Source organism: Heteronotia binoei, chromosome 4, assembly GCF_032191835.1.
Source record: "Heteronotia binoei isolate CCM8104 ecotype False Entrance Well chromosome 4, APGP_CSIRO_Hbin_v1, whole genome shotgun sequence".
Classification (NCBI taxonomy): Eukaryota; Metazoa; Chordata; class Lepidosauria; order Squamata; family Gekkonidae; genus Heteronotia; species Heteronotia binoei.
The window spans coordinates 442333-466745 of record NC_083226.1 but is presented as its reverse complement, the minus strand read 5'-3'; the positions used below and the strand labels follow the sequence as shown (position 1 = coordinate 466745).

The window sequence follows — 24413 nt, the reverse complement described above, 5'->3', positions numbered from 1 at the left end:
TAAGGGACCTCTGACAGGGTAGACTGGTTTGTTTTTTGGGGGTGGTGTTTCTGTAAGGGCTTTTCTTCCTCATTTTTCTCCTTTGTGTGTTTCTGTTGCTTGGGGGGTGGGGGTGTTACTGTGTTTCACTCCCTCTAGTGCTCAGCTCAATATTGCATCGTGATGTGTCCTGCATATCTCCCTGCAGGTTTAAACTGCTGGTTTTTTTATACTGGATATGAAGTTATGTAATTATCACGTTAACCACTAGAGGGAGCCAAACACATGTGGAACAGACCTCCCGCCAAGCAACAGGATGCAGAAGAAGCGCTAAGTCTCATGGGGAAAATCTGCCAGCAATGGAGGCCAATTATTTAAGTCACTTGCGGGGGTGGGGTCAAAAACCCTAAAACTCAAGCATGAGAATATGGCATTCTGCACACATCATCTTTTTCTCAGGTTCCAGGCAGGAATTTGTCCATCTGTCTAGTGGATTTTTATTTTGCCCAAGGAACTGAGAGGTGGCACACATGATTCTCCTCTTCCTGTTATAACTTGGCCACAACCACCCTGTGAGAAAGAGTGGCTGGTCTAAGGTCATCTTGCAAGCTTCATGGCCGCTTGAGGAACTCCAGTCTCCCCAGGGATAGGGAGGGCTGCTGGCTCTGATGTGGTTAATGCCTGGAGATTTGGAGTGGAGATTTCCTGGTCCTCCCTCCCTTCCTTCTCCCCTCAGCCTCACCCCAGGACAGACAACTCTGTTGTTAGGCAACCAAAATTGCCCTCAACTGAATATAATGCCATAGAGTCCACCCTCCAAAACAGTTATTTTCTCCAGAACTGGGAAAGAGATCTATTGTCTGGAGTTGTTGTGATCCCAGGAAATCTTCAGGCTTTACCTGGTGGCTGGCTACCTTAGGCCTGGCAGCACCCTCTGGGAGATTTGATGCCACCTGACTTACATGACAACTAGGCCTGGCTTCTTGCTCCTGTTCATCAGCAGCCTCCTAGGACAGCCAGTGTGACTTGCCAGTTGCCAGCTCCAAGTTGGGAAATTCCTGGAGACTTGAGGATGGGTTTGAGGAGGGATGGGACTTCAGATAGGTGCAATCCCATAAACTCCATCCTCCAAACCAGCCATTTCCCCCTGAGGAACTACTGTTGCCAATCTCCAGGTGAGGGATCACTCAGATGGCAGAGATCAGCTCCCCTTGAGATGGGAGGGGGGAGTGAATGCCTTCACTTGGGTGGGTAAGAAGACAGCAGGGGTAGGGGGGCACTTGCCCAGAGCCTCTTTTTAGAGCCCATTGTATTTTTCTTCACAACGGGCCTTATACCTAATAAATAATATACCTTATAAACTGTTTTAAAATAAAAGTCAATTTCAGAAAACCTGGAGTTAGGCAGTCTTTGAGATAGATAGATAGATAGATAGATAGATAGATAGATAGATAGATAGATAGATAGATAGATAGATAGATAGATAGATAGATAGATAGATAGATAGATAGATAGATAAATTTATTGTCATTATTCTCAAACAAGAAAATGAGAGCAACGAAATGAGGTGCTCTTCCACAAACATACCAACACATCAACACCCACAAAAGGACATATACATAAAACATTTAAATGCATCTAAAAACACATAACCATTCATAACCCTGCATTTAGCTTAACCACGGCTCTTGGATAGAAGCTGCCCTTGAATCTATTTGTCTTTGCCTTCAACATTCTATATCGCCTACCTGATGGTAAAATCTCAAATAGCAAGTGGCCCGGATGTGAAGGGTCCCTTAAGATCATTTGAATCTTCCTTCTACATCTTTGATGATGATACAGACTATGTTACTATGGTATTTCATTTTAGAGGCCTAATGGACTTTGTGGACCATTAAGGGTTTTTTCACGAACCCCAAAGCACAAACTCCTTCATTACACAAACTGGTTTGTGCTTTGGGAAGTTTGTGGGGGTCCCCAACGGGAAGTGAGTCCTGAAGGCGTTTAAATACCTTTGGAGCTCACTCAGGTTGGGGGGAGGGGAGTTCTGATGGCATTTAAATGACTTGGAGCCCACTTCTGGGTTGGGCTGCACGACTGGAAGTGAGCCCCAAAGGGATTTCAATGCCATCAGAGCCCACCACCCCCAGCAGAGCAAGCTCTGAAAGCATTTAAATGCCTTCAGGGCCTCCCTCTGAGCTCTGAGAGTGAGCTCTAAAGACTTTTAAAGGCCTTCAGAACTCAGTCAAGTCGAGCATGTGGGGCCTGCCCATAGAAGGACCTGTATAGAAGGCCTCTAAAAGCCTTCAGTTCAGAGCTCCCTCTCTCAGATGGGCCGGCCCACCGCAGAAGTGGGCTCCAGAGGCATTTCAGGGCCTTCAGGACTCACTTTTGGTTGAGCAACCTGACCTGGAAGTGGGCTCCAGTGGCATTTAAATGCCTTCAGAACTCACTCAGGCGGAGGTAGTGGGCTCTGGGGGCATTTAAAGGCCTTTAGAGGTCACTTCTGGGGATGGGGTTGGGGGATGAACTGGTTCGTGCTGAACATAGGTTCATGAGTTGGTTTGTGCCCATCCTTAGAGCAGAGTAAAGCAATACCACCATTTTGTGTGATAGATAGATAGATCCTTCTGTTGATACAGCTCAAATTGCATTGGCCTTTTTAGCCACCGCATCACACTGCTGACTCATGTTCAGTGTATGGTCCGCTGAGACCCCGATATTCTTTTCACACAGACTACTGCTGAGACAAGCCTCCCCCATCCTGTAATTATGCCTTTGGTTTTTTCTACCTAAATCCAAAATTTTACATTTATCCCCATTAAAATTCATTTTGTTTTAGCCCCGTTTTCCAGTCTGTCAAGATTGTCCTGTATCCTGACCTCTGTCTTTGACTGTATTTGTGGCCCCGTCCAATTTAGTATAATCTGCAAATTTAATAAGCATTCCCTCTATTCCTTCATCCAAATAATTTATAAAGATATTAAACAAAACAGGGGACCTTAATTAGATCACCACTAATTAGATTAGCCAGCTGTAGAAGCCTGCCACCTCTTCCAGCAACATTTGCAAGAGCTCTAGTCTTATGATCCCTGTTTGCAAGATATGTCCCCCCCACTGCTCAGATTTGCTGAAGCCCTACACAAGATTCCCTCCCCCCCCCCCGCCCCCCGTCCCATTGTGTGCAAGCCCCCAGAGCCTACAAAGCCTGCAGCCCTTACCCCCTACTCAAGGCAGAGAGGGCCTGCTCTCCGGGAAACATGAGCGGGAGGGATGGGGAAAGGAAAAGGGAGGCATGCAGCTCCCTGCCCGATCTGGAGCCGTGGGGGGTGGCGAGGGGACAAGGGGCCTTGGCTCCCTCCACTCCTCCAGCTCTCTTGGCAGCCAAGCACTCCTCAAGGGTCCCCCAGCCAAAGGGGCTGTTGGGGAAGGAGGGAGGGAGAGGGCTTCCTTTCGATCCTGGCTGCTGTCTCTGGCTGTGCTGCTGCTCCTGCTTTGCCTGACTTGGGCCATGGCGCACCTCTGGCTGCCAGGATGGAGTGCTGCAGGTGGGTGGAGATAGCGCTTTGAACTGACCTGTGGGCAGTGGCTGTTGCTCCTGCTCCCAACCCAGATAAGGGAAGATTGGGGGGGGCAGTGCCCCCAGGCAGCCGATAGAGAAGTGAAAAACTGGCTTTGTTGGATGGAAAGTTCAATCCTTGAATTAGGGTAAGGACACTGAAATGATCCACAAATGTGAAACGAAGACTTCTGTTTATTTCTACTTCTTTTCCCTCCCTGTAGCATCTGGAACTTTAATGGCCAGGCAGTTGCCCAGTGGAGCCGGCCTGGGTCTCTCCAAAACGCCCACAGCAGAGATGGAGCGCAGCCTCTGCAGACTGACCACGTCTCCCGTCGCCAAGGTAACCGTCTTGACACGTCCTGTGAGGAAGGCAGGGCTGTGTGAGTCAGATGCTGAATTCATCCACTAACAGAAGTTGGGTGGAAATGAAAAAGCATTAATAAACACTTGTTTGAGAGGGAGTGGGATTTAAAGCTCAGCATTAGGAATGAGAGTGATTAGGAGTCAGGGTGCAACCAAACCGGGGAATTGGAGGCTTGTTTCAGTTCATTGGTTCTGGGACCACATGAGCCACGACTCTTCCGAGAGCCGCCCGTTTACTGAGCATTTTCTGGACTTGGTGATGCAGCAGGAAGGCCCCTCCTGCAGGCGAGAGATGCTGACTGCCCTCCACATTTGGGAAGGACTGGATTCTGGGGGGCTGAATGATAGCAGGTGCCCCCAGAAGAAGGGAAATCACAGCCAGTTCCCTTCCCTCTAATTAACACGGAGTTCGCCTCCTGCCAGCGGGAAACTACGGCTGCATGGGAGCTGGAGCTAGAGATCATTCTGCTCCCACAGAGCTGAAGGGGAGCTCCCTTCTGGGCAAGGCCATCTGGATTTGATACTGTGCAAGCATCTCGTAGCACAGTCCTAAAAGCACTTCCCTGAGAGTAGGTCCTGTTGAATAGAACTATCTCTGAATAGAACTGCTTAGAATTACTCCCTAAACTAGCCTAAAGCAGTCGTCTGCCTGAATCTCTTCTCAGTGTGCAGTTCAGACATTTTTCTCCACTTAGCTGATGCTAACTAATCAGATGGCAGGAGCAGCTTTTCACTCGAGGCTGTGTGGCTTCTGGGAAAAATTAACCCTTCACAATCTTTCAAATGTTTGCACAGCACTTCTGACCTGGAGAGCCTTGTTAGATCTCGGAAGCTAAACAGGGTTGGCCCTGGCTAGTGCTTGGATGGGAGACCTCCAAGAAATACCAGGGTCGTGATGCAGAGGCAGGCAATGGCAAGCCACCTCTGAGACATCTCTTGCCTTAAAAACAAGTCTAGTTCGCCACCTAGTGGTGCATAACACTAAAAAGCTGGAATTTCTGGCTGCCAGACAATCTTAGGATCTCATAGCTACATTACACAATAAATAACACAGAACTTCTGAGCTTCTTAAAAGTGCAGAGTCTGTCACACCAGCACCAAACACCCCCAGCCTAGCCCCCCTGCTTCCAGTCCCCTTCCCTCTCTGTCTCTAACACACAACTGGTACACATGCTGCTGCTGCAGCTGGCAGAAAACAACAGCTGTGTGTGAACCGGGGTCCTAGAGACCTGAAGGGGAGCTCTCTTATTAGAGGCCAGCGCTGCCTTTTGAGCTTCAGAGGGCCACTCTTGGTGTTTCCAGAGCTGCAGAAGTCCACACACACACACTGGTTGTTTTGATGATAGTAATATATCGGTGCCAGAATGTCTTCCATGGACACTACTGATATGCACCATGACACACACAAACTATTGAAAACCATGTGGAGGGTCGTGGAAAGGTTGTTATGTTGAGATTGCATGGATCACGGCTCACGACTCACAACCCAGGATATTGTAGCAGCGAATTTAGGGTCGTGGGCGGGTTTGTGTTCATCCCCCTCACTAAGAATACTTGCTTAGTGCATATCCGAAGCTTTCCACCTCTGTAGGTAGAAGACTTATTACCTTTTTATTATTGTTCTGCAAGAAAGGATATCATTAATCAATGTAAAGGGGACTGAATAGGTGCAGAGTGTAGACTAGGCACAGTAGGAACAAGAAAACCAGTCTGCTTTATTAGGAAGTAAGATTTTTCAGATTCAGAAAGGGGCTGTTCCATTTTAATAGGGCCATTCCACTTTCAGCATCATACCAGAGTTTTCTGAAATTACAGCCAAGCAAGCCCCCATCTTCTTACAATCCTTACAATCCTTGTGCCTCAGTTACCGGATGGCAGGGGTTGTGGGCAGGTTTGTGGTTCCTCTGGGTGCCATGGCACGAGCCAGCATCTTTCCTGGTACCTGCCAGGTGTTTTTCGAAAAGTGGGTGGGGCTTTTGCCTAGCAGGGTTTCTGATTAGCAGATGGAAATGAATCAACTGGGCAGACTTTTCAAAAAATGCTTTGCCAACAGCTGCTGCTGAAGCACAGAGATAGTAGCTGTGCGACAGGATGTAATGTGAGAAAATATTTTAAAACAACAAATCCATTTTAAAAGGCATTCTCTTGAGCAGAGCTTTTGCCAGAAAAAAACTGAGGAGTTACAATTAGAAATTTGTGTCCCCTGGCATTTGGCGGCTGACTCTGTCTCCTGCGGCAGTTCTTTTGTGGCTCCATCCACCACCCTGGGTCAGAATTCTGTGGAAGCCTGCTGGTTGGGACCCCTGTCAAATAGTATAGACCATTTCTGGATCAGGGAAGGGAATTATGTGTATAATTGTCCATTTCTGATAAGATCTTTGTACAAAAATACTGCTGTGTTTGATATGCCAAGTGAATTGGGATCAGTAACTGGGAAGTTATTAGAAATCCACCCAGTTGCCCCACTTTCTGCCCACCAGATTTCAGCCTCTGCCACATATTGGGAGAAATGTGGAGGCTGACTGGAGTCCCTGTGGATTCTGTCCTCTGCTTCTGTCTTCCCTGCTGGGAAGAGGAGCCTCCGCAGGGAGGTCAGGTCTTGTCACAATGTGGGAGAGTCCCCCCTTCGTGTGCGAATCCTGAGGCACTGGTGAGGGTGAACAAGAGCAAAGCCCTGGTGTTGATTGCTGATGTTTTCTTTTGTATTACTGCGGCCTTCTTTGGCCCAGAGCTTTCCGTCAGAATCTCTCTCTGATGAATGTGGCAATCTCTCTGCAGGCGCCACATACCCAAAACCATGGCAAGGAACCCGAAGAGGAGATGTACAGCGCAGAGAACTTCCGCCGCATTGCCCGCAGTCTCAGTGGAACTGTCATCTCAAACAGGGAGGAGATGCTTGCCTCTTCCCACAGTTTTGTAAGTCCAAGACTCCAGGAGGGGTGGTCTTCTTTGTGTCCTTCAGCAAGGGGCACGGGCCCATCTGCAGTTTGTCTTGAGAGATGTGCTTAGCATTGCCTCTCTTTTGGTGGATGTGCCATGAGGTTGTGGAGCTTTGCTTCTCCTTGATGTATTTTTGCTATATGTCCTGTTTCTTCCCAGATTGGCCTTTCCTCCCCTTCCCACAAGCTGGCCATCACCAGGTTAACAGTTGAGAAGAAGGCATGGTTATAGACTGTGAACCTTTTTTAAAATGATTGGCATCTCATTGATTCAGTCTCTTTCCCTCTGTTGTTGGATTGCCTTCACATATGCTGTGTATCAAAATCTTTTAGTTTAAGTTCAGTTTTTGAGCAACGTTACTCCCACATCCACTTAGAGAATCTGGACTAAGCAATTTTTTTGTGTTTTCCTATGCAAACCTTTCAGCAGCAGAGGTCGCCAGAATTTATCGTTATCAAGCTTTAAATCTGATAATACAAATAAGTAAAGGGTGAGTTTGGTTCTTTGAACTGTGACCAGCAAGCCAGACCAAGAACCTGTCGAGATTTTAATCTTTTATTGAGAAAAGAAATTGTCCTTTTTATTATGCAAGTAAGTAGGAAATACAGACATGCAAAAATAATTACTATAAATTACTGTGATTACTATAAAAATAATCACTAAAATAATCAAATTTCTTGCATTGCTTAATCATATTACAGTGAGTAATAGTTTAAAAAGCAAACCAGGTTTCAGATTTTTGTCTCACTTATTTTGGGGTTCATCTTTGTGGCTTCTGTGTCTGCCCAGCCACAGGCCAGCCACAGGGAAAAACTAGCAAGCTTTAAAAGAATTTTCTGGAGTCCAAGAGGCGCTCTCCCTTCCTCTTTTCTACTTGAAAGTTTTTCCTGCCCATTTTGTCACCTGACCAGGTGGGGAAGCACTCTTCCCTCAGTTTTCTTCTTGCCACCACAAGGAAAAAATATACTTCAGCAAGCTTTGTTACCAACATCCTGAGGGGGGGAATTTACCTCAGAACTGGAAAGACGGACTTATGTTAAAATGCCGTGGTGCCAAGAAGACTCAAAACAATGAACACCTCTCATTTATGTTATGTCTTGGAGAATCCCATAATACAGCCACCCGTCAGGCCTGATGGCTTCTAACACCCAAAGCCAGAGAAGGCAGAGTGGCCCACTTAAAAGTGGCCTTTTGGAAGAGGGCTTTATGAGCTCCACTGAAAAAATATGGAAAATTGGAGGAAAAATGGATAAAACATGGTCAGTCTCTTTTGTGCCAACAACAGCATCTCAGCCACTCAAAACGCCGATCTTTGTATGGGCAGAGTGAGAGCCTCCAACAAAAAAACTGAAGAAAAAGTGTAAGGGCTCTCCTGCGACAGCTCCAAGCTGTTTGACATCTCCCAAATGTGGTCGCTCTCCTTGATTTAGAGAACATACCAAGGAAGGTTGTCGTTGATGGTTTAAGTCACCTCAGCAACAGCAGACCTTTCTTGACTTTGAGTTGAAACTCCCCTTGAGGTGCAGGGGGGAGTGAATGCCTTCACTTGAGTGAGTGGGAAGACAGCAAGGGTGGGAGGGACAAACCCAGAGGCATCTTTCCAGGTTGGTGGGAAATTCCTGGAGATTCTGTGGTGGAGTTTGTAAAGGGCATACGAGTTAGGGCATCAGAGTGGGGTCTACCGGACCCAAGTCCTTGCTGTGGAAGCTGAATGGGTGATTTTGGACCAGTCACAGGGTTGTTGTTCAGCTCAAAGAGGGGAAAGAAGAATGATGCAAGCTGCTTTAGTTCCCCCCCCCCATACACACACTGTGGAGAAAGCCTGTCCTTTTCTTACATAGAGGCTGCAGGGAGGGTGAAGGCAATGCAAACCAGAAGTCAGAGGGACAGATAAAGGAATGGAGATGGGGTTGCCAACTCCAGGTTGGGAAATTCCTGGAGATTTAAGGTGTGGAGCCTGGAGAGGGTGCAGTTTGAGGAGGGATGGGGCCTCAGACAGGTACCATTTCCTCCTAGGGAAGCACTGTTGTCAGTATCCAGGTGAAGGCTGGAGATCACTCAGAATTACAGCTGCACTTACCTGTTCATTGAGTGGATCTTCTGTGAAGGCATACATTCCTCCCTCCTTCCCTGCTTTGGGCTTCAAAAATACTTCCAGTCGGGGGGCGGAGCGTCGCTGGAACATGGCAGACGTGTTTTGAAGCGGCTCCTGAGCTACCCCCTTTACATCTGACATTAAAACTCACCAGACTCCGACACTGAAACTCTCCTGATGGGAAGCAAACAAAAAGCAAAAAGAAGTCGATTTCTAAAGCAAGAAAATCTGTTACCGATTTCTTCAGAACAGAAACAGCAGAAAGAGTGAGTCCCCCTTCAACCAGATCAACGTCTAATATGGCGGCCAGTAATCCTCCCTCTCCGAGACCTGGACAAGAACATGAAGCTGAAGAGGTCCCAGTAAGTAAGAGGGACATAGAAGACTTAAAATCTGATATACATCGTTTCTTTACAGAGTCCTTGGAAAACTTTTTGAAACCTATTCGTTCCCGAGTGCAAGAACTCTCTGATGAATTAAATGTCACAACCAAATTGGCGGAACAAGCAGCAGAGGGAGCACTGGGGTTAAAAGAGGACATTATTGCAATGAAAAAGTGTGAGTCCCAACTGGAAAACAGGATTCTTGTACTGGAAAATCGTTATCGAGCGGCAAACCTTAAATTTAGAGGAATTGAGGAGGAGGAGGAAAGAGACTTGGACTTATCGATTTTTATGAACAACTGGCTGACCACATCTTTAAAAATGGACAAGGGGGCTCCTATGGCGATTGCGAAGGCACAAAGACTTGGAGCAATGGCGACTGCAAAGCGCGGCAAGCCGAGAGACATTTTAGTAAGCTTTGTTCTCCCTTCAGCCAGAGATCTGATATTAAGAGAGGTGAGGCTCCATGGGGCTCTTTCCTATAAAGGTAAACCGGTTTTAACTCTCCTGGATCTACCCCCTGAAGCCCTGTCAAAACGAAGGAAACTCAAACCCTTCGTCTCAAAACTACATGAAGCTAACATTAGATTCCGTTGGAGTCCTTTATCTGATATTCTGGTATTCAAAAATGGCGCTCTTTTCAAGGCTTCCAACATCGAAACCGGGAAAAGCTTGCTGAAATCCCTAGCAATCACGTTATCTCCGGCTGAAGCAGAAGCCCTAGATAAAGAAAATCTTGCTGAAGAAATTCCTCATTCTGCACCCTGAAGAGTCTCTTCTTTGCTTTGTTTTAAACAGTTAAGACAGCTTGCTGAGTATACCTGATTTTGGCACCATTTCTGTCAACGTCCCCCATGGAGAAGACAGCTCTATGGCGCTACTGAAAGATCGTTTGGCTTCCTTTGTGGACTGCTTTTATTAATTCTATTATTTCTCCTATGACTACAGCAACGATTGTTTTAAAGTTTATTGTAGGATTACTGGAGTGGGGTATGAGAGATGGATGGATTGTATGAGGAATGAGTGTAACGTTGGTATGGATGTTGCTGGGACGGTCGAATGTGAGTGCGTGCGGCTGGATGCTGGGGAAGCGAGGGGACGATGTATTTTATGAATAGACCTTTTGGGACTGGTCAGAGACCGGTTTTCATTCACTCCTTGAAACATAACTGATTTTGTGGTTCCGGAAATGCTTAAAACGTTTTATGGATTGTTTGTTTCTGGGCACCATTGTCCATAACGTCCTATATAGAAGGATCGTCGTAGAGGCGCCATGGTGTGTTTGCGTGGGCTCCCTCGCTGATCGTCGTTTCTGCTTGGGTTGCTATCGCGTCTGATCCAGGGATCGCGAGAGACTTGAGAGTGAGTGTGGGAGATGGGCTGCTTGTGGGGTGACGGGATGGTGTGTGTAGTGAACGAGATTTCGTCGTGGTGGCACGGATGGCGGCGGGAGCCTCGATTGTGAGTGCTTGCGTTTTGTGTGTGAGTGTGCATGATTTGTGTGGGGCGGAGGGGGATGGGTGACGATTGCTGCGTGGATGTAGGGGGGAGGCAGGGGAGTTGAGGGTGCGTGTGAGCTAGTGGCAGGGAAAAGGGGAGGAGGGAGTACCTAGGGGCTCAGGAGTGAATGTGTCACTTGTAAAAGGCTGTAGTCGTGGGGCATTGGTCATAAATGCAAAAGGTACTAGAGAAAGAGTAAAAGGTTGAAATGTATTATTACAGTGTTACTCCTAAACTACATCTCTTGGAATTCATAGTTTAAACCTGAGCCATCATTACCTATGGAATTTCTTAGCAGTTCTGAATATTTGTCTTTTATCAGAGCATTGAGCAGGTTGTCATGTTATAATAATTGATGTCCCTAATCTTATTCATTTACTAAAAGAAGTTTGGTTTATTCTATTTATATGTAATTATAAGGGGGGTAGTGGCGGAGTCTTTCTATAGATCGTGTGTATAACAACAAAATTACTTATTGCTCCCTTTGAAAACTGAAGTAGTTTCACCCTGAGGGGGTACATTTCGTATTTCTCCCTTATTCCCCTATTATAAGGGGTGGCGAAACTCCTTCCCAGAATTGGGACAGTTGTGTTAGTTTGCAGTATAAATTTTTCAAAGAGAATAAGGTAGGGAGGTTATTGCGCCAGTTAATCCTCATACTGGCTGACCCGAAGGTTAGGGGTCAGAGAAGTGGAATTAGGTGAAGGGGGAGGAAATAAACTCTGAAACTTTTGCATCAAAATTTTAGAACTTACTCCTTCAGATCCGAAAAGAGGGTTAGGACTGGTTAAAGTTATTGTTTTTTATTAAGAGTTGTTTAATAGTTGGGTAGTTTGTTTTTGTTAACAGTAATATTGCTACATGGCCGATCACATCAAAATAGCAACATGGAATTGTAGAGGGTTTCATAACCCTATTAAACGCAAACGTATAGCAAACTATTTGGAAAGGAAAAAACTTAATATTGTATGCTTGCAGGAAACCCACATTAAGGAGAAACACAACAACGTACTCAAATCAAGGTGGTTCTCCCAGTCGTTCCAGGCTCCTGGTACCTCCAAAGCAAGAGGGGTAGCTATTCTAATCTCTAAAAACACTCCCTTTGTCTGCTCTCAAACAAAACTTGACCCCTTAGGCAGATTCATATTCATTAAAGGCACACTAGATGGGATAACTACCACAGTTGCCTCAATCTATGCACCCAATTCTGGCCAGACTGACTTTCTTAAAAATACGCTTCTAGAGCTACACGCTTTTCAGGAAGGCAATGTACTAATTGGTGGAGACCTTAATTTGGTGTTAGACCCTACTCTGGACAAATCTAACCTTCGTAGAGGGGTAAGGTGCCAGAACTCTTCTTCTTCAAACCTGGGTTTGATTCTTAACGAATTCAACCTAATAGACACGTGGCGTAATCTTCACCCTAAAACCAGGGACTATTCCTTCTTCTCCCCAGTACATAACTCCTATTCAAGAATAGACTTTCTACTTACATCACAGTCTTTAGTGAATTGCATAGTAAATATCGAATATGATATTAGGAGTATCTCTGATCATTCATTGCTAGAATGTGAGCTGTCAGCCCAGGACCCTGATGGAAAGGGTCCTAGCTGGTCCTTAAATAAGTTACTGCTATCCAGGGAAGAAATACGTCTGAAGTTAGAACAACAAATTCAGACGTATTTCGAATTCAACACTAACTGCGGGTCCCCTCAAACGATCATATGGGACGCATTTAAAGCTGTAATGAGGGGGAACCTCATATCTATTGCTTCTGCGTGTAATAAAGCCCGTAGGAAGACTATAACGGATTTGAAATCACGTATTGCCGAACTCCAATCTAGACATCAAAAGTTTGGGGGAAATAGAACCTTAAGAAACCTGGACCAAACTAGAAAGCAACTAGAGCTGCTGGAGTCTTCCTCTATACAAAAATCAGCTATATATCTTAAGCACAAGTATCTTACAAAAACCTCCAAATCAATTAGATATTTGAAATTTCGTATCGCCCAAAAAAATCACACAAATTCTATTCACGCGATAAGAGACTCCAAGGGAACCCTCCACACGTCTTCGAAAGAAATTTCAAAAACCTTCTTTAACTATTATAAGAAGCTCTATGAATCTGGTAATCCCACATGTCAAAATATTGAAAACTATTTGAGATCAATTAATTTTAACTCAAGCCTCTCAACTGAGCACGTAGAATTCTTAGAAAGGCCTTTCAACTTAACTGAAATAACGGCGGCCCTCTCCAAAATCAAAAACAATAAAGCGACTGGCAGAGATGGGTTTCCTATAGAATTTTATAAACTATTTAAACCATTGTTATTAAACCCCCTCCTTGAGACTTGCAATAATGTCTTGAAGGACGGTCAGTTGCCTCCTAGTTGGCTGGAGTCCAGAACTATTCTTATTCCCAAACAAGGTAAGGACAAGCTTAATCCTGCATCTTATCGCCCTATTTCTGTTTTAAATCATGATTTCAAAAATTTTTCTACTTTGTTGGCGGAACGGCTAAATAAAATAATCATACATTATATCCATCCTGATCAATCAGGCTTTATGCCTGGCCGTTCCATAACGGACAACATCCGCAAATCCTTAAATCTGATCCACCAGGCAAAGTTGTCCCCTTCCCCCTCTTTGATTTTCTCGTTAGATGCCGAGAAGGCCTTTGACAAAGTGGAGGTTGAATACTTGAAGACTTTATTGAAATTCATGAATTTTGGCCCAAACTTTTGTAAATCTATAGCTGCGATATATAGTGCCCCTTCGACTCAGATAATAACCAACTCATTCAGATCCGACGAACTTTACCTACATAGAGGCACCAGACAGGGTTGCCCCCTATCCCCGTTATTGTTTGCTCTTTCCGTAGAGCCCTTTGCACCTGCTACTAGATCCTCTCCTAAAATATCTGGCATTCGAGTGAATGAGCATGAATATAAGATAAGTCTATTCGCAGATGACATGGTGTTCTATTTAACTGACCCTCTCTCCTCACTGACTCACCTCAAAGCTCACCTGGAAGAATTCGGCAAACACTCAGGATTTACTATAAATCTAACTAAATCAGAAATATACCCTATTAAGATCCCTTCTAGTCTTCAGACACTTATAAAATCATCCCAACCCTTTAAATGGGTCTCCACATCATGGAGACATCTAGGCATCCAAATTCCACTGAAACTGGAGGATCTGTTTCAAGTCAATTATGGCCCCTTATCAAGATCTATGACCTCATCTTTATCTAGCTGGTCTAAATTCAACTTTTCTCTACTAGAAAAAATTGACTTGCTTAAGTCCTTTTTGTTACCACGTTTTCTGTTCTTATTTCAAAATCTTCCAATTCCCGTCCCCAAGAAGGAGCTTTCTAGGTGGCAATCGCAGTGGTCATCCTTTCTGTGGAACAATCGCAAACCCAGAATTGCCCTGTCGCTGTTAGCTAAACCAGGTAATATGGGAGGCCTGGCAGCCCCTCTATTGGACAAATATTTCGTGGCCGCACAACTGAGAGTCATCGTTCTATTCGCATCACCATACTCCCACCCAGCATGGGTCCAAATTGAAATGGATAACTTGCCCAACGTACTCCTGCACGAATTTATTTGGTCCCCAAGAGCAGATAGAAGGGAGTTTAATATCACAAATCCATTTTTAAAATTTACTCTTAAACTCTGGGACCAATGGAGAAATACTATTGCACCGGCCTCCTCCCCAGTTATGGCCTTTCTTGGTCAATCCTGGTTTCCCCCAGGCAAAGAGAGATCCCAATTTAAAACCTGGAGGGAAAACAATATATTTAAATTAATGGACATTACAATAAATGGCAAATTGTGTTCCCACTCCCAATTGGAGAATAAATTTAAGATCACCATCCCGTGGTTCCAGTACATACAAGTTCACCTTGCGTTACACCAGGTGATACCTATTGTAATGCACAATAGGTCTTTGAACCCAGTTGAGAAATTAATCAACAAAGGTATCAGCTCCATTAAAGGAGTTATTTCTATGATTTATATACTCTTAAATCAAAAAGCTTGGAACTCCCCCTCTGTACATCAAAATAGTTGGCAGAAGGACTGTGCAATCTCAATTAATGACGACCAATGGAATCGACTTTGGGTATCATCTTTATTTAAGTCCAAATCATTATACTTTCGCATACAGAATTACAAACTGTTCGCAAGATGGTATATAACTCCTCTTAACCTTTTCAAGGCAAGAGTGAAGGCTGATCCTCGGTGTTGGAAGGGGTGTGGGCTCCAAGGCTCGTTTTTCCACTGTTGGTGGGAATGTCCCAAGGTAACTGACTTCTGGAAGTCCATTCTGGAAGTAATATCAAAAATAATAGGGTTTAGTATCCCCTACACCCCTGCAGTGGTTTTGCTAAATTTATGGCCCGATCAGGAGCTCTCAGCATCAAAACAGGAACTGGTGGCACTACTTTTGCTTGCAGGCAAAATTACATTGGCTTCGTACTGGAAACAACCAGAAATACCTCCACTCCAGAACTGGTGCTCAAAGGTGTGGGATGTCCTGATACAGGACAAATTAACCACTGCTATTGCTCTCCTAGATGACACTAAAGCAGGAGACTGGTTTATACAGAAGTGGTTCTCCTTCCTTAACTATGTAAATAATGTTGATACTGTATTTGGAAAACTGCCGGCAAAATATATGAATTTTATGATTTATTAACCTGGACTTAGTTATAACTTATTGTTATATGAAATGATACTTTTTTGTACTTCTCAAGGATGCCTCTTTAGAAATAATATATGGACAATATCAATTGGGTTGGTACTTGTAAAGCAATGTTATGGACCCCTTATTGGGGTGAGTTTTTGGTTATTGTAATGTTAATTAAAAATTTAATAAAAATTTAAATTATAAAAAAAAAAAATACTTCCAGTCCTTGTGTCGGAAGAAGAGTGCTCCCCCTCCTGGTCATGTGACATAATGAGCAGGGAAAATCCTCAAGTAGAAAGGGAGAGGGGAATGTTCCTGGGCTTCAGAAAATTCTTTTAATGTTTGCTAGCTCTTCTCCATGTGGGCCTGTGGCTGCCAGTCCCATGCATGCCTGCACATTTTGTTTGGCCCTGCCCCCTGAGGCAGCCATTTTGGGGTGGTACTCACCACCCTCTCTCAAAATCCCAGTGGTGCCTGCAGCCTGTGAAAGGTGGGTGGACCCCTGCCAAGAGCATCAGTCAGGGGGGGGGCCTCCCAGGAATGCCAAACTGGCTAGAAAGGTTTATTTCTGCTGAGCTAGTTTGATGGTGGCATGGTGCTGAGTCATGTATACATACTATCTGATTTTTTGTTGGTTTTAACTTATGATGTTGTTTAAGTGTTGTGAGTCGTAGCAAGACCTTCTGGGTGGGCAGCAACCAAAAAAATCTAATAAATAAAGGGTGGCCCTGAAGTCCAGGTCCACCTCTGGCCACAGGGCCTCTCCATGGATGTTGAACCCCCCCTCCCTCAGAAGAAACCACCCAGGGCTCTCTGCCACCAGAGCTGACTTGTAGGGAGGTTGCTAGGCAATGGGACTGAGAGAAGTCCGAACTTGTCTCGTGATGAACACCAAAAGATAAACTCGAAGCCAAACAGCAGCACATCTGGTAGAGGAGATTCTTCATCATTTTATATCTTTTTTAGTATTTTATACTAAACACCTTTTGGGTACTTGATAACAAAGATCAAATAAATACTGGAAATAAATGAGGAGGAGTTTGGCCCACCAGAGGAAGGTGCTGCATCTGCATGGATTTCAAGCCGTTCATTCTTGGAGAGTGTTGTGCTCTCTGCCAGCCCTTCCTTGGCCCTGAAAGTCTCCTGCAAGAATCTCAAGTGCCTCTCTCCAGTTTGTTGAGGAAGCCTGTTTCCTAGCTTAGAAGGCAGCCTCAGGAGCTTCATGTTCTTGAAGGAAGCAGTGAGAGGCATTCCACTATATTCATCCCTGGATGTGGAAATAACTGATTGGGATCCACCTCATTCCCTGTTCCTTCTGGGGATCACAGATGACATTTGCTTGGGAAGTTTTCTCATCAGAGGAGAAGTTTGTCCAGCAAGGCTGACCATTCTGCCTGCCCCCCGCCCCTCGCTGTCCTGAGCACAGAGGTCTCTCTCCTTCGCAGTTCTGCCTTTGCATACTGTGGCCTGCTCTGCTCCCATAGGAGTGTGAGAGCCTGCCAGAATTCCAGAGAGTTCCAGCAAGGAACAAACCTCCCTGATGGTGACTGAGGAAAGAGTCCCTTCTCTTGTCTTGAGTTTTCTGGGAGTCCCCCCTCTGTCCAAGTTTAGTAAAAGTACCCTTGTAGGAAGAAATCTTGTGCAGGCTTGTGGTGTCAACAGCTCTTGGGAAACACACTTTCCAGAACCGTTTTCCTTCTGTGTAAGGAAGAGGTCCTGATGAAGGTAGTTTAGCATCTTACCCAAAAGGAAGGCTGTACCGTCAAGCTCTGAAGTGGAAGGTTCCTTTCTAAGCACCCCAATAATCAGTCACGTGGGGATAGAGGAGGTGAAATAGAAGCTGTTCTCTCCCTCCCCTCGGAGTCAAATAGCCTAACCTTTGGGGAGAAGAGGCCTTTTCCATCCCTGAAACTTCAGGGAACTGTTTGGCTGGATCCAACCCGGTGCGTACAAGCAGCCAGTAGACTGTTTTATACGTGATAGACTTGTGATAGGAATCTTATAGTGAATATAATTATTGACTATTTATTAGGCTTTTTCTTTGAATAGTATTTTTAAAATAATCTTTAGAATCTGTTTTTAAAACTCTTAGAATGCTGAGAGCCTCTCTCCAGATGAGCATTTGTGGCAGGTTCTAACTGGATTTTCTGAGAGCAGCTTCTGTGATTAATTTATATAAATTGTCTTGAGCAATTAGGAAAGGTGATTGCTAAAAGCTTTGAATAAATAATTGATGTATTAGCGATGATGGGACTGTCCGTGAGGCTGATTTCTGTATCACAACTAACCCTTATTTTTCATTTAGCAGAACTGGAGTTAAGCGATGCGGCTGGCGGGCCTGCCTGCCTTCCTTCCACCCATCCATCCTTTAATATTTTGACAAACTGGGGTTTTTGCATCACTGAGAAGACACCCCCCCCTCCCCGTGATCAGTTGGGCAGAGCTAAACCAGGAGGTTTCCTTTTCCCCTTCTCCTGGCTTAGACCAAAGGTCTCGAGACAACATCATGACTTGAGAAGTCTCCAATACTGCCCATCCAATGATGCCTTCCTGGCATCCAGTCCTTGGCCCTCTCTAAAGCCCATTCCCGTTCTCTGGGGCATTTCATTCTCAGCCTCTCACCTGCTGTATTTACAGCTGCACATTGGTTTTTTAAACTTCTGGTGCAGTCCTTGGTGTTTTCAATTTTAATTAATAAAAAACGAAACATTTCCTAATTGGCTTCAGTTATGTTGATCCCATACTTGTCAAATTTAAAGTTGCATTGTAAGGAATCTTGCAGCTGCCTGCTTTCACAGACGACCCGGAAAGCCGGGTTGACCACCTCCCTCCCCTGTGCAGGACTTCCCCCTCTTGGGCAGAGGAGGCCCTGCTGCTGGTGGCTTCCTGGGTTCCCTTCCCTGCCTGCCTGCCCAGCGGATGCCCACTCTGTGTTTAACCACCATTTTTTCTGTTCTGTTTTTGTTTTGTCCAAAGGAGGTGTCCCCTGAGAGGAGAATGCTGGTGGGAGCCAGGCACCACTCTTCCAGCACCACTTCCCTCACTTCCCCTCACGACTCTCCTCCTGTCTTCCCCTTTGACCCCCAGCACTGCTCAGCCCAACTGCAGCACCTCTCCCATGATGCACCAGTGCCTAGCATGGTGGGCAAGACACATAGACAATCAGGTAATCGCGGGCCTCTGCGACGGGAGGCGAGAGGCGTGGCTCTTCCTCCTCTTGCAGCCCAATGTGCTGGGCTGGGCTGCCATGGCGATGTTGTGACCTCTTCAGTTGTCTGGAATGAGCAGTGCCCCCTCCCCCTACCGAGACATTGTCTTGCACACTGTTGCACACCCTTCATTTGGGGGACAGTCAGCCATTTAGAATAATGGCATCTTCTTCAAAAGTTGATGCCACTGGAGTGAGGCAGTCAGCATGCATGAGAGGCTCACTCATTTGGGTGTGTGAGTGCTGCCATGAACAGAGTGGTGTGTCTGGAGGTGGGTATGACTCTGTATGAAAGAAGATGCTTCTGCTTGGTTTATCTTTCTGGGCTCTGGGAAAGCCTGGATGGGGGAGGGATAAGAAGCTGGAGTGTTCCCTAGCTGAGCTAGCATGAGCTGGCTCACAGATTTTTAGCCTCCAGCTCACACATTTTTGTCTTAACTCAGGAAGGAGGACCCCAGAGCACACTAATTTATGCGGTAGCTCACAAAGTAGAGTTTTTGCTCACAAGACTCTGCAGCTTAGAGGGAACATGGTCCCATACCCAGTTTACTCCCTCACTCCCTCCCCTATACTTCCCCCCACCTACCCACCCCCACACGCTGCCCGCTCACCCCTCCTAGATGAACCTCATAATAGTGGCGGAAGAGGTGGTGCTTGGCCTGTTTTCGTGGGGTGGGGGGAGAGAGGTGCTGGATCCCCTGGCCCTGACCTGCAGGACTCCTTTCCCTTTGGTGTGCTTGTCTGGGCTTCGTTTCCTAGATACACACTGGGGGCTTGATGGGCTTGGGGCACGTCTCTTAAAGTTGCTGGAGGTGGGTGTTGTCCCTGTTGGCCATTAAAGTGCCAGTTAACTGTGCCTGCCGACCAGCATGCCTGCCTCCAGAGATGGTATCTGGAGTCCTCCACCCATGTCGACTGCTCTCCTTCTCCATTCTTGGGTCTTGGCAGTGTGACCCCCTGTGTGTGTGGATACAGGCGTGGGCAGAAGAGGCTGGCTGGCTTGTGAGCAGCAGTCAGCCCAGTCCCCAGATGTCCAGTCTCTTGCCCCTCAAGCCTCTGTCTGTGGCAGAGGCGCCCTTATCCTCTGGCACGCTTGTGCCCATGAGGAGTGGGGAACTGGGAGTGGCCCACAGCCAAAGTGGGAGGTGAAGGCTGGTGCCGGAGATGGCACAGCGGCCGTGGAGGAGGAGATGCGGGGCTCTTTCTTCCTTCCCAGACTGAACGGGAGAGGGGGGGGGATCTGCCCGGGGAGGTTTCCTGCTGCCTCCCATTCAGCAGAGCCCAGCTTGGCCTCCCCAGGTGATCTCCTCCTGTGCAGGCAGGAAGGGCTGCTTTCCTTCTGGGCCCAGCCTCAGAAAAGGGGCAGGCTGGTTGGGGCCCAGCAGAGCTGCAGCTGGAGAAAAAAGACCAGGCAGGAAGTCAAGAGAGAGTCCGGCATTGAGGGTCGTTCAGAAAAGAGGTCCATGTGCACTTCTGAACCCTCCTTCGTCAGGGCATTGCTGTTTGCCCTTCTCGTCTTTTCCCTGATCCTCACGGCCATCAGCACTGGGCCTTCCAGATCAGCAGCAGCTGGTGAGGATCTGCTTCCACAGTCCTGGCTGCTGATGGTGTCTGCAAGCCCAAAACGCCACTGAGTCCTCCCCCCCTCCCCTCCCTGGGGGACACTTGGCAGTGCAGTTGCCCCTGCGCGACTTTAGCCTTCCTGGGCTGTCGTGCAGCACTTGTAGGACTATGTCATTCCAGGGCTGCTTCTGGAAGCAGAAATGGCTGTCAGTCTTTCCCCGTCTTGGCTGAGTGAAGGCCCCCGAGTAGCAGCCCTCCAAGCAGCAGCCACAATTCCTGCCTTGGCACCTGGGACTGGGGTGGGGGGAGGGGAGGGGAGGGTCTTGGGGACTTGTGCTGCTTATTCGTTGACATTCTGGGACATGGCCCTTTCTTAGGGCTAAGCAGAGGGTAGCATTTGGTTACCAGGAGATTGTCCAAGGGGAACTTCTTTGAGTCACGTGGAGACACACTTGAGGGAGGCGAGGCAAAGAACCCAAACTGCAACCAGCTCTCATTTGAGGGCACCTGAGGTTGGAAGTGCTGAGGGCACCCCCCCCTTGCTGTTTTGGCGCCTGCAGAGTCCCTCCCCCAGGGGGCTGTGTGCCATGCCTTTCCCTCCAGTGTGTGCGCTGCCTTTCCAAGGTCTGCACTGGCACGGAGTAACGTGAACCAGCCACAATTCCTGTGCTCGGGGCCACTGTAAGAAACAGTCCTCACCCACTTTTGGCCACAGTGGGAACATGGCAAGAGCACAAATGTGCATTCTGACAGCCTTTTGTCCACATGGACTCAGAAACCTTTCTGAGCAACTTCCAGGATACACCAGCAGTGGCCATCTATTGTATTCGTTGCACAGCTTTGGGAGAAGAAAACACAATTATATATTTGTTTCCTTTTTCCCCCCTCAGGAAGTCAGAAGAACCTCCAGAAAATTCTGGCTGTGCTTGACAGGAGTGAAACATTCCGAGATGAAGACAAGCCAAGTGCGGCCTTGAGCGAAGGGAGCCCCCCTTTCTGGCAGTGGCAGCAGCAGCAGCCCCCCCCCCCTGCTCCGGGGCCTCAGCCTCTCCCCAGCCAGCATTCCCAAGGGCAAGAGGCAGTCAGCGCCCCAAGCCCCCGGCTGCAGAGGAGTCTCACTGCCAGACAAACAGCAACACTGCCAGACAAGCGGACTGTCCACTGGGGTTCTCCTGCCCAGCCAAAGAAGGGGCCAGGCGAGCATTTCCTCCAGCGGCTGCCACAGCAAGGAAACCACCACGCATTCTATGTTGTTAACTGCAGGCCGCTGCTCAGCACAGGCTGCGCTCCCTTGAGAATTGTGCGGGAGCCTTCAAGGGACACGGCCGGCTGGGAGGCTTGCCCTGTGCCCCCCCCTCAGATGAAGGCCCCTGGCCCCAGGCGGGTGGACATGCCCCCAGATGAAGACTGGCGGCAGAACAGCTATGTCCCTCAGCCGGGAGCCAGGCAGAGGTGGCCCCCCGGGCACGGGAGGGACGCCACTGCCGAGGCCCCCTGGAAGATGCTGGCCCATGGGGGGGTGGCGGCTGCCTCTGGGCTGCCTGGCAGCGGCTGGTGAGGAGGAGGCCTCCTCCGTGGAACGTTGGGAACCGGACAGAGAGTTGGGTTGTTTTGTTTGTTCGCTCCAGTTAGTGTCTGTGCCAATCTTGTCTTTAAAGTAGCGGGAGCGAATTGCACTGTGTTCCTCCTTTATTGCTGACTCACTGTTGCAAGGTGGGGAATGGCTTGATGGCTCCATTCTTGGATTCTCTCCAGCGGTCCGTCTCACTGGCAGAAGAGGAAGATTTGCATCAGGTGGGGAACAAAACCTGCCTCTCCAAGGGACCCAGCAGCTAGCTTGCAGTTTGGGTTGGGGAGGGGAGGCCGAGGAGTCTTTCTAGGCTCCCCCCCCTTGAAGAAAAGGAAGGGGCCGCAGGGACAAGGGGCTGGATGAGGCAGACATGTGTCAGGTTCTTGGTGCTCTTGGGGTGAGGCCCAGGGGAGGGGGGGGAGAGGATGGAGCTCAGGCGCCCCCAGGATCCCTCCCCCCTCCTCATGGCAAACTCACCCTGCTTCAGGTAGCAGAGACTGTTCAAGCTGCATGTGTCAGTAGAACCTTGTAAACACAGAATCACTTTCACTATTTTAGGGTCAAATATACTTGCCTTTGTAAGTATTTTTCAAATAAATCAATCCAGTAGTTATATGTGCCGAGTGGTGTCTGTCGCTCAAACAGCAGGAATCTAGAATCAAAGTGCTTTCTCTCCCCTCACCCCTGACCTCTGAGCACATCCTTCCTCTCCCCTGGCAGCTCTGAAGGTTGCATCTTTGGTTCCGAGGGTGCAGGCTGCGCTGAGAGCAGCCAGGAGAAAATGGCACAAGGAGTGATCCTGCTGCTCTTTTATTAAGAAAGAAAATATGTGTACATACAAATATGAGGAATGTCCACCAAAGTGAAATGGACTTTTTAATCGCATTAACACATCACAGACTTTTTTTTAAAAATGCAGAAGTGGTTCCCTTTTCTGTTTTGTTTCTTTGAACTGTATTTAAAAACCATAACGCCCAGGAAATCTTTTATTTTGAAAACTTCAGCAAACTCTTTGCTTGGCATCCACACAGGCATCTTTTCCTCCTCCCCGCCCTCCCCTCCCCCCCCCCCCCCGGGCAAGGCTGGGTGGAAGGCGGTCCCTTTCCCCTGAGCTGCCTGGACTCTCCTGTGGAGCTCCCTGGTGGGTGGGTGGTGCTGGAGGCGGGCCAGGTGCCCTCCTTCCCTCTCGGGTGCTGCAGCCTCCTCCTTTAGGGTTTGAAGCTGTTTCAAAAGCTGTGTCCTCGATGAAGGACTTCCTACCAATCACAGGTGCCCTGCAGCAGTTCTCTCCTTGCAGCCCTCCTGATGGTTTGCATCAGCATGTTCCCAGTGCAGCATTTCTTCCTTCTAGTCTCGGTTCAGATTCTGACTCCACAAGGAGCCAGCTGTCCCATCCCAGCAGCCCTGCTGACTGAATGCCGCCTCTCTGCCCTGCCCGCCCCAGTGGCAAGCGTCTCCTGGCTTCTGGTTTGTCCTCCTGGCCGGCGCGAGGGTGCCTCTTCCAAAGCCTTGCAGACATCCGGATGTGGTTCCTCCGATTTCGTTGGTCCTTGGGAGATGCTCTCTGTTGAGGCCGTGGGATGGCCAGCAGTGCTGGGGAGACTTCATTCAAGGGAAGCCTGGTAGAAAGTAGGTCAGTTCGTTTAACTCTTCGACAATTACTGTTATTATTTATTAAATTAAGTAATAGCCCATCCTGGCTTACACCAGGCTCTGGGCAATTGACAACATCGATAGTCATGCAATAAAGTACAGCATAAAACTTAGAATCATAAAGCTCAGATGGCCCCTGTGGTTTTTTTCTGTCTCTGTCCTGGACTACCAGGCAGGCGTCCTGCTGACGGGTAAGAAAACTTGCAGAGTAGGAAAGGAGATGCCAGCCAGATAACAAACCATTGCTGCCCTCAACCAAAAGACTGGTAGAAGATCTCTGCCTTACAGGCTCTGCAGAGTGGCATAATGTCCCGCAGGGCCCTGATGTCATCTCGCAGAGTTTCCCACTAGGTGGGGGCCAAGACTGAAAAGGCCCTGGCCCTGGTTGAGGGCAGTTGAACTGCCCTGGGGCTAGAGATCACTGGAGTGTTGTTACCAGTGGAGCTCAAAGCTCTTCCAGGGATGTACTGGGAGAGATGGTCCTGCAGATACGTTAGTCTCAGACCACTCAAGGTCTTAAAGGTAAGAATCAGAACCTTGAATCTGTCTCGGTATTCTTTCAGGAGCCAGAGTAGCTGGTGCAGCACTGATGTCATAAGTGCTGTCCTTGGCACTCGCACCTCACATTGCTGCATTCTGACCCCTCTGAAGCTTTTGGGTCAATCTCAAGGATAGGCCAGTGTCGAGCGAATTGCTGTAGTCTAGTCTGGAGGTGACCATTGCAAGGATTACTATGGCCAGGTCAGAACACAAGAGGAGGGGAGCCAGTTGCCAGGCCTGGTGAAGGTGGAAAAACGCCACCTTGGCGATATGCATGCCCTGCTGGGCCTCCATTTTGAGGGAGGGATCCAGTGTCACACCCAGGCTCTTGATGGTTGGCTGGTAATTTGAGCTCCAACCCC

General features: G+C 47.6%; 1 protein-coding gene across 1 annotated transcript in view; it reads left to right on the top strand.

The window, feature by feature from the left end:
• The window catches only part of USP54 (ubiquitin specific peptidase 54), a 100099-nt gene extending 77626 nt beyond the window's left edge, over positions 1-22473 (top strand). Inside the window, exons 19-22 of the mRNA XM_060236663.1 lie at positions 3763-3881; positions 6683-6820; positions 18494-18683; positions 21179-22473. Coding sequence (XP_060092646.1) covers positions 3763-3881; positions 6683-6820; positions 18494-18683; positions 21179-21846 — 1115 coding nt within the window. The 3' untranslated portion in view covers positions 21847-22473. The remainder of the gene's footprint in view (positions 1-3762; positions 3882-6682; positions 6821-18493; positions 18684-21178) is intronic.
• The last annotated feature ends 1940 nt before the right edge of the window (positions 22474-24413 follow it).